Source organism: Bradysia coprophila, unplaced genomic scaffold (genome assembly GCF_014529535.1).
Source record: "Bradysia coprophila strain Holo2 unplaced genomic scaffold, BU_Bcop_v1 contig_350, whole genome shotgun sequence".
Classification (NCBI taxonomy): domain Eukaryota; kingdom Metazoa; phylum Arthropoda; class Insecta; order Diptera; family Sciaridae; genus Bradysia; species Bradysia coprophila.
The window spans coordinates 1416513-1430248 of record NW_023503608.1 but is presented as its reverse complement, the minus strand read 5'-3'; the positions used below and the strand labels follow the sequence as shown (position 1 = coordinate 1430248).

Sequence of the window (13736 nt, the reverse complement as noted above, 5' to 3'; positions counted from 1 at the left end):
ATCTGGTCCGGAAGGCTAAAATAAGGGTCCAATATTTTAGAAAAATTCATTAGATCAACACTGAGTCAACAGATGATAACATTCAATGTATAACATCAGAAGGAGGTAAGTTGAAAAGATGTAATCGAAAATTCAATTAGGCCATTACTAATTATTATTTAATATGTAGTCGATGATTTTATTCAAAAACGTGAGGTAAACTTAACTTTACTGCACGGATGTAAAACCTCAAGTTTTTGAATATACCTTACTTGACAATTAGGTAAATGATGGAAATGGTACTGTGTTTACCGACCTCGACTACGCCTCGATCGTCAAATTTCACACAAGAAGTATCATTTCCATCATTTGCCCCATTGATAAGTAATGTACTATTACATGTACACTTAGCCAATAAAATAATCAGCAATTTATATGTTACGAGGCATTGTAACATCCCTTTCTGTCTAACTCACATTTATTTAATTATGAATCATTCATTTTATCAAACTACTATCATTGAACACTTATACTATTATACACACCGGTCACACCGTGATAATTATTATGCATGCAATCCACCGAATTTCGGAATGTAGATGGCACAATAGTTCAATCAGCTGAATGTCACTTTTCTTGTGGTTTATCATACACCTCGACCATATCCATCAAGTTGCTGTCTCATTTTACACGAAAAATTATGAATTTATTTCACTTTATTTTGGGTGTTTTCTCAATTTATTTATCCACTTTTGTGATATGTGTGCGTACAGACGAGATTCTCGGCTGTGGAGGTTTCATTAAAAGTCATGCCGAAATAGACTTCTCAAAAGTCGAAGTGAAATTGTAAGTTCAGACTAGATATATCGATTTTCAATTAAAAATAGTAAATTGACCGATTTGGCCTCATTTCTTGAACAGAGTCGTTAGATTCGAGATTATTTTCCTTTGCAGTCCACCGAGGCCGTCAAGATATTTTATTTTAAAGAAATTTTTTCTCATCTTTTCTCACATCAATTACGAAATTTATTATCATTGAGGTTATAATGGTGGACTCAACACGAAAATTTAATTGACAATTTCAGACTCACAAAGCAGGGGAGTCTCAGAGACCACACAGACTGTTCACCAGGAAATGGTTACTACTTCCTACCCGTCTATGACAAAGGCGATTATATTCTGAAAATTTCACCGCCTCCCGGATGGAGCTTTGAACCAGAACAAATCGAAATCTCATTCGATGGTGAAACCGATATTTGCAGTCTGGGGAAGGACGTCAATTTCTCGTTTAAGGTAGAGTGGCAGTGAAATAGTTTCGTTAGAAACACCGCAACAATCAATCGCTTTCAGGGTTTCGGCATAACGGGGAAAGTTGAGATATCCGGCCGAGATGGTGGTGCCAAAGGAGTCGATGTTGAATTAAAATCCGAGAATAAACAAGACGTCAGAACGACTGTTTCGGATGCTAATGGTATTTTCTATTTCACACCTGTTATACCCGGCAAATATACTATTAAAGTGAAACGAGACACGTATGTAGACCGCATGACTTAAACGATTGGCGGATAAGACTTAACAAACTTTCGAATTTTAGTTGGCACTTTGAGCAAGCCGAGCGCACAGTCATTGTGAACACTGGAAACACCGAATTGCCACCAAAATCTTTCGTTGTATCGGGATTCGATGTCCGAGGAAAATTTCTGCTAGACTCTCAATCAACCATCGACATTCAGATTGTACTTTTCAAGAAAGTTGGATCCAATTCCGTTGTTAAATGTGACGCGTCCAGTCTACCTCAAATATCGTCGAACAACGAAAATTACTCAACGAAACCGGTCTGTGTTGCAACAGTGGTGAATGGTGTTTATTCGTTTAGTGGTCTCGGTTCAGGCCAGTATCTAGTCAGACCTTACTTCCAACGCAAAAAAGTCGATCTTTTCATCAAACCAGATTCTATTGAAATCGATGTCGTCAAGGATAGACTCGACATTTCGGAATCATTCGAAATAACTGGATTCAGTGCATCCGGTCGAGTTCTAGCAGCTTCGAATAGTTTCGGTGTTGGCAATGCCAAAATAAAGTTTAATGGAAAGGAAGTGGCCACCACGCACTCAGATGGGACATACGTTGTAACTAATATTAAGGCGGGAACGTATACCATTCAAGTCGAAGCTGACATGCTACAATTCAATGATCAAACTGTAAAAATATCAACCGCCAATCCAGTCATTCCGGACATCACTGTTGCAGCGTTTAAAGTGTGTGGACAAGTTGTATCACAACAATCGCACACAGTTGCACTGACCAAACATTCCTCAACCTTCCACACTCAAGTCCAGTCCGCACCACAGACGGGTGAATGGTGTGTCTATCTACCGAATGGTCGTTATTCTGCTGAAATTTTAACCAGCTCAGATGATCGCATCCAGTAAGACTGTTGACTATCGTTCGTAAGAGGCGTTAACGGCTAACACATTAAATTTTAGATTCTTCCCCATCCAACAAAACATCGAAGTGTCCTCATCGCCGGTGTCTGGCATTATTTTCTCACAGCTACGGGCTACGGTAACTGGAAGTGTGAAATGCCTACCCGATTCTGGTTCAAATTGTAATGACATATCGGTGACACTACACTCTTTGGATTCGAGTGGAAAGCACGATGGAAAACAGTCCATAGCATTGCTCAAAAGTAAGTGTTCCCCAAACTTGTGCTAAAGTTTCACTTTCGTTAGTCTAACCGACTGGGATGTCGACCATTTTTCGTTTCACTTACAGACGGCAAATACGCATTTTCGGAAGTTTTACCTGGCACCTATGAAGTAACTGTTCCCACTCCATCGTCTCTGTGTTGGGAGAGTACCACAATTACGTTAAACGTAAAGTCAGCCACGGAAACTATTCCTCCGTTTGTGCAGATCGGCTATAAAATGTCGGTGATCAGCAGTCACAGCACTAAAGTGAGTTTCGGATTTTCTAACCGTAACTGTATAGTCAAGCAATCTATTCACATTTCAGATGACTTACAAATTGAATGCTGCCAATCAATCCGATCAATCAGAGGAAATTCAACTTGTCACCGGATTGAATCAGTTCTGCGTAACAAAGTATGGCCAGTACATCATCAACTTCGTCGGATGCCATTCATACGATGCCAATGTTCCCCCCTTTATGCACACCAATGATGTTCAACAGGCCGTTGTAACTGCGGTCAAACATAAAAATGGCGTTCGACTACTCTCCGACGTCAACGCTAACTATAAGTTCGTTGTAGAGCGTTCGAATAATGTGGAAACAGTGGATTTGGTTGCTGATAAACAAAAAAGCGATGGATTGTTCGTGTATCGACATGACTTTGATTTACAGTTGGATGAACGTATTGTTGTCGTGCCTAAAAATGATGTGATGCTGTTCAAACCGGAAAAGAGAGAAATTATCGGTGGTAGTGATTGTTTGGAAGTACGTCGATCTATCCATTCGCAAGGACGTACGAATTGAACTGACATTTGCCATTTCCTTTTTCCACAGAATGCATTTTCGTTTTACGCCACCAAAGGCATGATAATCAATGGAAAAATCAATCCACCAATTAGCGATGCGGTCATAACACTGAAATTCCCCAACAATCCAGCATTGGGCGATCTTGAAACAAAATCCGATCAGAGTGGCTCTTTCAAATTCGGTCCATTTGATGGTAGCCTAACGGTTGAACTCACTGCCTTCAAAGAATCGTACGTGTTCAGTGAATACGACAAAGTCAACCAACTGTTTAAGGCACACAAGCTATGCGAAATTATTGCGGTTGTTCGAGATGAGCAACAGAATCTGCTGCCAGGGGTAAGTCGACTGTAAGTAACATTTCCGATATCTAAATGTTTTTCTTTCTCTCATTTCCAGGTTCTACTGTCTTTATCTGGAGCAGAAAGTTATCGTAAAAACTTGGTCACAAGCGACGACGGTACGATCAAGTATCACTCACTGTCACCAGGCCAGTATTACTTGAGGGCAATGATGAAAGAATACAAATTCGAGCCACACTCAAAGGTCATTGACGTGGCTGATGGCGAAACGATCAACGTCGAATTGAGTGGAAAGCGTGTCGCCTACTCAATATTTGGAACAGTTACCACATTGTCCGGTGAGCCATTCCCAAATGTACTTGTTGCTACTACGGCGAAAGAACCGTGTGAGATCAGCCATCAGGAGGATGCTACGACCGAGAAGAATGGAAACTATCGTATTCGCGGACTGTTGCCTGGATGTTCGTACGATGTTCACGTCAAGTCGGGAAGTACAGAGAACTCGAATGTTGACCGAACGGTGCCTCAGACGCAAAGCATTCAAATCGAAAAAGTGGACGTGAAAGATGTGAATTTCGTTGCATTCAGCCCAGTTTCATTTGTCGATGTAATTGCCCGGGTCTATGCCTCGAACAACGACTATTACAAATCTCTTCGAATCAAACTGTACAAGAAAGGAAATTCCGACAGTCCAATTTATTCGCAACGTGTCGAATCACCGCTTAATCCGAAGAGCCGTATTAATCCAGGAATTATGGTCTTCTTCCCACGCATTCCATTCGACGGCAACACTTATTTCGTCGAACTGACAACTACTCTGAGCGACAAACACTTCAAATACGACCTGTCCGTTCAATCCTTCCTGTCGAATCGCAGTTCTGTTTTCATCGAAATGGAATTCGCACCGGAAGTACGAACATCGGAAAACGAATTAAATCAAAATTCGTTGTCGGCGTTGCTGTTGGTCGGTTTAATTGCCATTGTGTTCTTTAAGCAAGATTTGGCCATGGAATTACTCAATTTTGTGTGGAGTCGATTAAGCGGATTGATCGACAATGCCTTAGCGAAAAGCAAGAAAAAGGAGAATCGTTACGATGGCACGTTTGATGCAAGTGAAATCGAAAAACTTGCGCAGAGCATTAATGCTACGAAGAGGAAAAGTGTACGGAAAACATAATGGTCGGGATATCATTGTCCATGTCTTTAAGATATGGGGTGTGGCGAATGTGGTATTTTGTAAAATTAAAATGAAACGTTCGGTGATGCAGGCTTCGCATTTTTCATTTTCATTGCAGTTTCTACAACAGAATGAAGAAGTCCTGAAATATTCCCACTTTTTTCTATTACTACATTCAATAGTGGATGATGTTTGAACAAACGAAGAGATGTTACTTGGGACTATTTTCTTGCAATTTTTCACCGAAGGATTACCGTAAATTATAGTCAGACTTTGCCATAGTCAAGTACTTGTCTTGTCTCAAATAATTGACAGAACTTCCAATTTCAATTTACTCTCCTTTATTCATTTAGAGTCGAAGCACATTCATTTCTCATGTTGTTTAAAATCTTCTAATTTTGCGTGCTCATGACTTTGATTTATAAGAATGGAAGAGTCGCCTTTCCTTTGCGTGGTCAGATGCAAATGTTCTTTTAGTTCAGTGATGGGATCATTATTCGAAATTGATGCATCAGCTGTGGCTTCAACTGTACCAGCTCTGCTTTTCGATACGGCATTGTAAATGGTCATTGCCTGACCCACAAGAGAAGTGATGTCACCAGCATTCGCTGGTAGTATCAGTGTGTTGTTTGTTTGTGCCAGTTTCCCGAACGCCGATACATATTGTTCAGCTACCAGAAGTGATGCCGCATCTTGTCCCTCCTATAAGTTGGACATTGCATGGAATCAGAACGTCAATTTCACAAAAGTTTTACGAACATACTCGCAACATTAGTGACTTTGAGATTATGTTGAGTCCTTTAGCACGAGCATCTGCAACTGCCAACATTGCAGCCGCTTCACCATTTGCGTGATTTATTTGTTCCATACGTTGGGCTTCGGAGGCTAATATCCTGGACTGTCGTTTACCTTCAGCCACATTGATATCGGCTTCGCGGACACCTTCTGATTCCAAAATCGCTGCACGCTTACGACGCTCAGCTTCGACTTGCATTTGCATGGCCTCATGTACTCTTGATGGAAGCTTTGACAAAAAAAAATATTATTTTTAGGCCCGGGAAAGGAGATGTACTGTATCATCACCTTAATGTCGCGAATTTCGTATCTCAGGCACGTAATTCCCCAAGCCTCGCTCGCTTTGTTAATCGAATCAACGATGCTAACGTTAAGCGACTCTCGTTCCCGGAATATTTTATCTAAAGACATTTTACCCAATTCGGACCTCATCGTCGTTTGTGCCAGCTGTGTTATTGCAAATTCTGGATCTTCAACTCCGTAGGAGGCTGAAAGAAATTGTTGAAAATTCGATCAGTTGGATGTCATAGATGGAAATCGATTGACCGTCGCATACCCAAGTACGGATCCAATATTCGTAAATACAAAACACCGTCGATTCCCAGTGTCACATTGTCCAGAGTAATAGCAGACTGTTTGGGCACATCGATGGCAATTTCCTTTAGACTTTGAACGTATTTTACTCTGTCAACGATTGGCAGCAGAATGTTGAGACCCGGCTCCAAAATTCGATGAAATTTTCCCATTCGTTCGACCACCCATGCCTGAAAATGTTATTGTTTTTCAACTTCTCAATTTATTATGTCATTGCGTTCATGCTGACGAACCTCTTGTTGCGGCACAAAAAGCATTATTGTATTGATCGGCGTTGAAACTCTGTGTCTTACTGTCGTCGCATATAATGCATTGTAGTCCTTCTGAAGCAACTTCGAGCTCTGAAAAAGGATCACTTTAATCAGCCAGAGCATTCAATTCTGATCAAATTATGAAATGGTTACGGAAATCGGTACGTTGTTGCTGAAGGCTTTCGAAATTTGGAAGATTTTGTTGTAAGAACGATGCATGTTGTCAGTCAAATAGAATTATTAGGCGGAAATGTAACAACTGTTTGCCCGATGATCTGTTAAAAGTTGAAATTACGAAATCCTGCGTTGACCGGTGCAAGTTTTTAAGATATTCATTTAACCAAAATCGAAATGTGTGTCTGTCACTTTTCTGTCAAGAAGGCAGTGGCGCTGGTTTACAAGGTAAAGTTTCCCAATTACTTATCTAAGCGCGGGAAACATTTTTTTTTTTCAAATTAAAATTGTGATCAGCTCAGCAGCAATGAATATAAAACGCTAGATAATGGCCACATCAGAAAGCGAACCTTTGAACTGCAACTTTGTACCCCAATCCTTCTCTCTCTTTGTTTAATATATAAAGAGAGAAGGAGGTAAATACTGTTGTATACCGTTGAAACCCTCGGAAGAAGAGAGAAAAAATATGTTATATGGTTTTTTACTTACTCCTTCCTTTCGGGGTCTTTTAACGTCGTTTCCATACAGTAAAAAGTCCAATTTAATTCAGAATTTTCAATTGAACAATATCTGTCATATGACATTTGTTATGGAAAAGTACGTGCGTTCAGATCGATCCCATCGCACTTCAAGCATGAGTGGTACTCTAAATAGAGTACTGAAACGGAACAGTGTATCAAACAAATTTTTGCACTGTAAAAAATATGGAAAATCTTTTCATACAAAACAGTACTCTATTTGGCAGCTGTCACTTGAAGCACTGTTGCTTGACGTGCGTTATGGCTCGATTCGAGTATCTTTGATTGGGGTACTCATTAGTTGTCAGAGTTCCCTTTTCACGTTTTGAGAGTAGACCCCCACATAGAAGTAAAATACTGTCACTGGACAGAGGACATTTCACTTGTTTTCACTTGGGTGGAAAAGTTCTATTCAAATTTTTTGCGGTAGAAATCACACAAAATTCATAAGCTAACGCACGATCAGCTGATGTCAACAATAAAAACATGATAATAATGTCATCTGAGTCATGACTGTTTATTGACAACGACGACAGATAGCAAGCAAAGTCCGAATAGTGTCCTGTCTTTTATTAAGAATAACACCACCGACGAAAATATCTGAAAATTATATTGACTATGAGTGTCCATCAATCACATTGTGACAAATGTGTGAAATTAAATTGTGACGATGATTCGTGTAAATTCATTGACTGCCGACAAGCCGGATGTGAATTCCGAATGCATGAGTGCAAGCAACAGGATCACTTGGACAGTATATGTTCCAGGGTACGTGTGCCTTGCATCAATTCCGAATCCGGTTGCACGTTCGTGGTACTGAGACACGATCTGCGGACGCATTTGGAAAGATGTCCAGCGTCAGCCGTAAGTTGTAAGTCGACTACACGCTTCTCAATTGCCTGCGGTTATCTAATGTGTATGCTTGCTTGAACTATGCCCAAGGTTCGTTCGTGAACAATAACAGAATTCGGACTGATAATTGCTGTCGCTGGCGAATGGAAAGCAAATTCAAGGATCATTTTAAACAACACGTTGTACGTGACGATTCCACATTGAGTTCACATGTTAACGAAGAGCGTGCAAGTGGAGAACTCAAACTGAAGCAAGTCTGTGGTAGCGATTTTAGAAGGGACGAGTACTGTTCACATTATCAAAACTTACATTGGTAGGTAGAACGATCGCCTGAGTTACCTGTAAAATACTGACCAGTTTTCTATTTCCTATCCAGTGATATAATGCCATCTCTAAATGGTTGGATGGAAGTAAGTTGATCCGTTTAAACTTGTTCCATCACAGTATCTAACTTCCGATCCCAACAGAAATTCTGTCCGAATCAACAATACGGTTGCACGTTCAGTACGAAACGAATTCAGCCCACCTGCAATAACAAACGTACGCAGATTGTCTTCAGCGAACAGAATAAAGCATTTGGTCATTTGGTGTCGGCACTTGCAACAAATCATTCTTCTAACGACGACGTGAACCTAACGCAGCTACCTCCAGAAATTATTTCACACATTCTGAGCTATTTGGACTCGTTCAGTCTGAATAACATTTCACTCACCAATAAGTTGTTACGGTCGCTAAGCTGTGACCTGTTGGAGCGTAAAGGTCTGGTGACATTGATTTGGAAACGAGAGGTTGTAGAATGCATTGAAGGCAGTAGAATGCATTGGACCATTGCCGGTTACCGATGGAAGTTTAGTAATCATTTTTCGTTGATTAAAAAATGGGAGCTCGTCGAAGAGCCGTTTCTGAATCATTTTGCCAACGAGTGCAAACATTTCGATAAATTGATTCATAGCGAACCGTTCCAACTTATTGACATAAGCGTTAAGGAAGAAGAGAATGCATTTTTTGTGCTAGACTGATAGATGTTACGATTAGGACGTTTTCGTAATAAAACCTTTTTTATATTGACAATTTCGGGCGATGAGTGTTTTATGTAGCGCAGAAGGCAGCGTTCCGATTGCAGTTCTAAAGTAATTTGGAGACAAAAACTCCATCTACCGACATTGTGTTTGCAGAACCACATAAATAAATGCATAACCACTTATGCTTGTTAATCACTTTGTGGACCGATGAATCTTTGGAATTAGAGAATTAAGATTTTCGGTTCGTAACTAATGCGTAAATAGACTTAATACAAACAACACACTACGAGCGGTCAAGTCAAACTTTTGATAGATTTTGGTTAGTGGTTGCAAGTGGTTCCGTTGGTGGCATCGGAGCCAATTCATAATTGTTTAAACGAACTGCCACGTAAACGGAGAGCTTAGCGGCATAATTGCGCGGAGGCCCTAAGTCTTACATTTGGAATCGGCCGCCATTCTCCGTTTGTAATAAGGCTTATTTGAAGGCTTGCTTCAACGTTCACTCCGAATTCATCGTCAAAACAGTAATGAAATTCACTCAAGTTGGTTAAGACGTACTTGACCTACATTGAATTCACAGCCCTTAGTACTACGGCTCCAGAGGACCAGTTCTTTCACTATGTTCAACAATCAACTGTATCGATTTTCATAAAACTTATTATCAAACAGATGAAGTTATGTAGATTCCGAGGCCGGAGTGGCTACCAAAAGGCGCTCCCTAAAGAGGCAGTTATATACGAAGAAACGTGAAATTGGAATGGGCGCCTTTTGAGCCCCAGTTTGATCAGACCACGCCAGGTATATTCAGTAACGTATGGTCACTACCCATATTACAATCATCGAACCATCCTAAGAACATCTACTTCTCTTTCCTTGTCTTCGAAATTGATCGACTTACGGAGGAAAAAGATAATCAGAGATAATAATTGACCGGCTCAGTCGTCGACTACCATCACATTGTCCATTTAATACACTCTGATCACAAAGATATGTGGTGCACACGCAGTGAGTAAATAACCAACTGTTCATTGTACATCCGGCGTTTATTTAAAATTCCAAAACGGACAATCAAATGGTTTACATTAATTACATTGCCTCTGTCAACGAGTCGTTTCGACAATTGGGCCAGTGATCAGATCGCTACGACTGGTTAACAAAAAGCAAAATATTTGTTATCTCCTTAAGGGCAAATACATCGTGTGTGTTATTCATATACTTAAACTCGGAACCAAATTAACCACCCAAACATGTTATACGATTGACAGCGGTGTACCATCAAACTGAATCGAAACGGCAGCAAAATGCATTTAATTCAAAGCAGCAGCACCAGAAATGATTTCAATCAATTCTCTGGTAATGACAGCCTGTCTGGTACGATTGAATGTTAATGCAAGTTTGTCAATCATTTCTCCGGCATTCTTTGTAGCATTGTCCATAGCAGACATACGAGATGATTGTTCAGAGCATGCACCTTCCTTCATTGCGTAGAACAACAACGAAGCCAACGAAAATTCCAAATAGTCGCGAATAATGTCGGCATCCAATGAATCGTATGCGACCAATTTGTCGGAGGACTGAAATAAATTGAAGGAAACGAAAATGGGATTTTGTCAGCACCGTCAGCATAATATGTTCGACTCAATGGACTCACCTCAACTAATTTGAGACTGAAAATTGGGAGTTCTGACAAATTGTACGAGACAACGGTACGGAATTTGTTGTAGACAATCTTGCCGTGAGTATAATCGAAGCCAGAGTTCAACACTTGAATGGCAATTTTTGATGCGTCCAAGAATGTTGGCGGAATACGACCGACCTGCAGAACATTGCATGAGACGATGAATTTTCTATTTCCATCGAACAACCAATAACCAATGACTCACCTCGTTTGCGACAAAGATGAACTTCTTGCTGAAATTCCTTTGCAAAACGGCACGGCTTTTGTCACCGACGCAAATGATTCTCGCATTCTCTGAATCTGGCATAGCGTTCAACTCGTTACGGATTTGACGGGCGATACCGGTGTGCACAGCACCACACAAACCTAATCACATTCAGTCATTTATCACCGATTGCTTATCGCGAAAGTCACATTCAAAATACCTCTGTCGGAGGTCATTGCAATGTACAACTCCTTTTTGTCCTCCTTTTCGGGTTGAATATCGGCAACTTCGTAGAAACCCTTGGCACCTTCACCGTACGGACGAGCCTGCTTTAACTCACGTTCTGCACGGGCATACCTACGAGAAACGGTCAGTGACATCAGCGAATTCGGTCGGTGCAAAATGTTGACAACTCACTTGGCAGCCGACACCATCTTCATGGATTGAGTGATTTTCTGAATGTTCTTGACAGACTTCAATCGCATCTGGATGACTTTCAGTGTAGCCATACCACGATGTGGTTGGACTCCATTTGTTACGATGGCACCCAAAATTGGGCTGTTAACCACACGCTGCATCATTTTGGAGACGAATCTGTGTAATTGGAATATTTGGTTTTGATAATTCTGTAAGTTCGGCGGTGCAATAGGAAGGGAATCATGTAAAAAATATTCTTAATCACTGATCCGACGGTAGTTTAACACTAGCACCGTTAGTATCGAAAATGATGTTGGATGGATCGTCAATTCACATGCCGATTGATTTTAATGAACTTTTTTTTTTCATTGGTCTCATAGTGGTTATGTAAGTTTTTACGTCAAAAGGTCCACAATCCAACGAAATGTTACAACAATTTCCGACACATCTTTTCAAATTTATGGAATTTGAGTATTTGAAAACAGTTAGCTACCTTTTGCAGTGTGATTGTAGATGGAAAAATCGGCGAAAATAGTTCGATTACCTAATGATTTTCCTCAAAAGATTCGTATGGAAAAAATTGGAAAAGGTTGACTTTTCTTGACAGATGATTTCCACCGCGTTGAAGCTGAAGCCAATGCCGCATGTTGCGGTACCAGCGAAATGCATTTTTTTCCATAAGGTAACACCAATCGCACTTATTTTGAAAATTACGTGACAAAGTAGTTGTATTAAATCAGTTACGGTGACTTGATTCGGATTCAGGTTCTCGGATAAGACGGTAATATAGGGACACTATATCGATGGATTCGAATAACGAATTTCAGGTTTTAAATACAAAAATCCAATACACCAAATCAGGGTCAGCGCAAAGTCAGGTATGCACTAAAACCCAGTGCCGTCTTATCGAAGGGGCGGAATGGGCAATTGTCGTAGGGTAAATAATATTTAAATACAAAAGTTGTCCAGTTCTCATCTCACAGTTATTTCTCATCAGGTATGTATACTACACTACTACAGTATTACTACACGGCTCCTCAAAATTGAATTTAAGGTCAACGGCAACTTTTAGAAATTATCAACCAACACTTTTTAATTAGAGTCTACCTGTTAGTCTGAGATGTAACCTTTTCAATGATACCAAACACAGCACATTTCATGTATGTAATTTAGGCCGAGGGGTGGATAAACGTAAATTTTGTTCGAACCTTGTTTTTTTTAAACAAATGTTTTCTTGTTTTTTTCTGTTTTTAAACAAAAATTAAACAAAAAACATTCACTTTCTTTGGTTTTATTTCGGGTTTTTTGTTTATTTTTTTGTTTTATAGTTTTAAATTTGTTTTTGGTTTTAAACCAAAAAAATGATGGCTCTTGGTTGTTTTTTTTTTTTGTGTTGTGTTTCTATTTTTTCTTCTTTTTTTGATTAGTTTTCTAGTTTTTTGACCGTTTTTTGTTGTTTATTTTAGTTTTTTCTGTTTTTTATTGTTTTTATTTTTGTTTTTAAAAGTTTTTGTTGTTGTTTTCGATGGCTTCGAACCTTGTTTTTTTAGTTTATCCACCCCTCGATTTAGGCTAATGAAATGGAGTTGGGTAGAGTCGGTCTACTAAGAAATTGACAAAAAAGAGAACATTTTTGCTGGAAATGCATTTATAAATCAAATTTTATTTCACCAATTTTCAATAAATTTAACTGTTGTAAGTTATATTTGTCTTGTAGCATAAATGTTCGATTCCACGACGATCTACATAGGTAATTTTTCACCATTGTGTATTTTGCACAAATAAACAAAAGTTGTATGGGGAAGCATCTAGTCCGACTTAACGGACCATTGTTTTGAACTCCTCTATATAAAACAGCAATCAATTTTTGGGTACATTTTCGATAAAACTTTATTTTTGTTCAGGAGGACCTTGAAATATCCATGTCCATTTTATAGCTTTCTCAGTTGTTTTTGACGTCCTCGAGTCTTCGTAAACCATTTTTTTTGCATTTCAACCAAAAATAAAATTTAGAATTTTTCGGAATTTTTTTAGAATTTAATTCCTTAAAATAAGCCCTGCCTCATATACAGCCCTGATTAGGCCATTGATGGTATTGAGTGGTTCATAAAAGGTAAAATCGACTAGGTCTCTCGCATCAGGAGCTAGGGCTTAGCGGCTGCCCTTTAGAAAAATTTGGGAAATTTAAAATTTTTTTAATACAGAACGACGCGAATGTGGAACATGCTAGCAATGTGATGTGGTACGAGAGCTCCTCTATCTTTTTCCTTTTGCTAC

At 39.6% G+C, this 13736-nt stretch overlaps 4 protein-coding genes across 5 annotated transcripts; 2 read left to right on the top strand and 2 right to left on the bottom strand.

Annotated features, from left to right (window-relative positions):
- The first annotated feature begins 599 nt into the window (after positions 1–599).
- On the top strand, positions 600–5043 carry LOC119079987 (nodal modulator 3). The gene is made up of 9 exons (XM_037188144.1): positions 600–825; positions 1065–1272; positions 1330–1511; positions 1574–2407; positions 2466–2668; positions 2755–2936; positions 2995–3435; positions 3505–3813; positions 3874–5043. The coding sequence occupies exons 1-9, from the start codon at positions 680–682 to the stop codon at positions 4951–4953; spliced, it is 3585 nt and encodes a 1194-aa protein (XP_037044039.1). The 5' UTR covers positions 600–679; the 3' UTR covers positions 4954–5043.
- A 228-nt stretch (positions 5044–5271) lies between these two features.
- Positions 5272–6976, bottom strand: LOC119080055 (stomatin-like protein 2, mitochondrial). The gene is made up of 6 exons (XM_037188261.1): positions 6747–6976; positions 6576–6683; positions 6305–6512; positions 6037–6236; positions 5717–5977; positions 5272–5655 (listed from the first exon to the last, which is right to left on the bottom strand). The coding sequence occupies exons 1-6, from the start codon at positions 6810–6812 to the stop codon at positions 5320–5322; spliced, it is 1179 nt and encodes a 392-aa protein (XP_037044156.1). The 5' UTR covers positions 6813–6976; the 3' UTR covers positions 5272–5319.
- Positions 6977–7783: 807 nt separating this feature from the next.
- On the top strand, positions 7784–9208 carry LOC119080064 (F-box only protein 40-like). Its single transcript, XM_037188279.1, has 4 exons — positions 7784–8156; positions 8228–8450; positions 8514–8547; positions 8605–9208. The coding sequence occupies exons 1-4, from the start codon at positions 7904–7906 to the stop codon at positions 9154–9156; spliced, it is 1062 nt and encodes a 353-aa protein (XP_037044174.1). The 5' UTR covers positions 7784–7903; the 3' UTR covers positions 9157–9208.
- A 975-nt stretch (positions 9209–10183) lies between these two features.
- LOC119080073 (ATP synthase subunit gamma, mitochondrial) lies at positions 10184–12116 on the bottom strand. Of its 2 annotated transcripts, none has more exons than XM_037188292.1 (6): positions 11953–12112; positions 11460–11636; positions 11263–11399; positions 11043–11203; positions 10811–10975; positions 10184–10733 (listed from the first exon to the last, which is right to left on the bottom strand). In XM_037188292.1, exons 2-6 carry the CDS (start codon positions 11621–11623, stop codon positions 10467–10469), a joined length of 894 nt encoding a protein of 297 aa, XP_037044187.1. In that variant the 5' UTR covers positions 11624–11636; positions 11953–12112; the 3' UTR covers positions 10184–10466. The 2 variants fall into 2 exon arrangements, with proteins under 2 accessions (XP_037044187.1, XP_037044188.1); XM_037188293.1 differs by having other exon boundaries at positions 10246–10733; positions 12004–12116.
- Positions 12117–13736: the final 1620 nt, after the last annotated feature.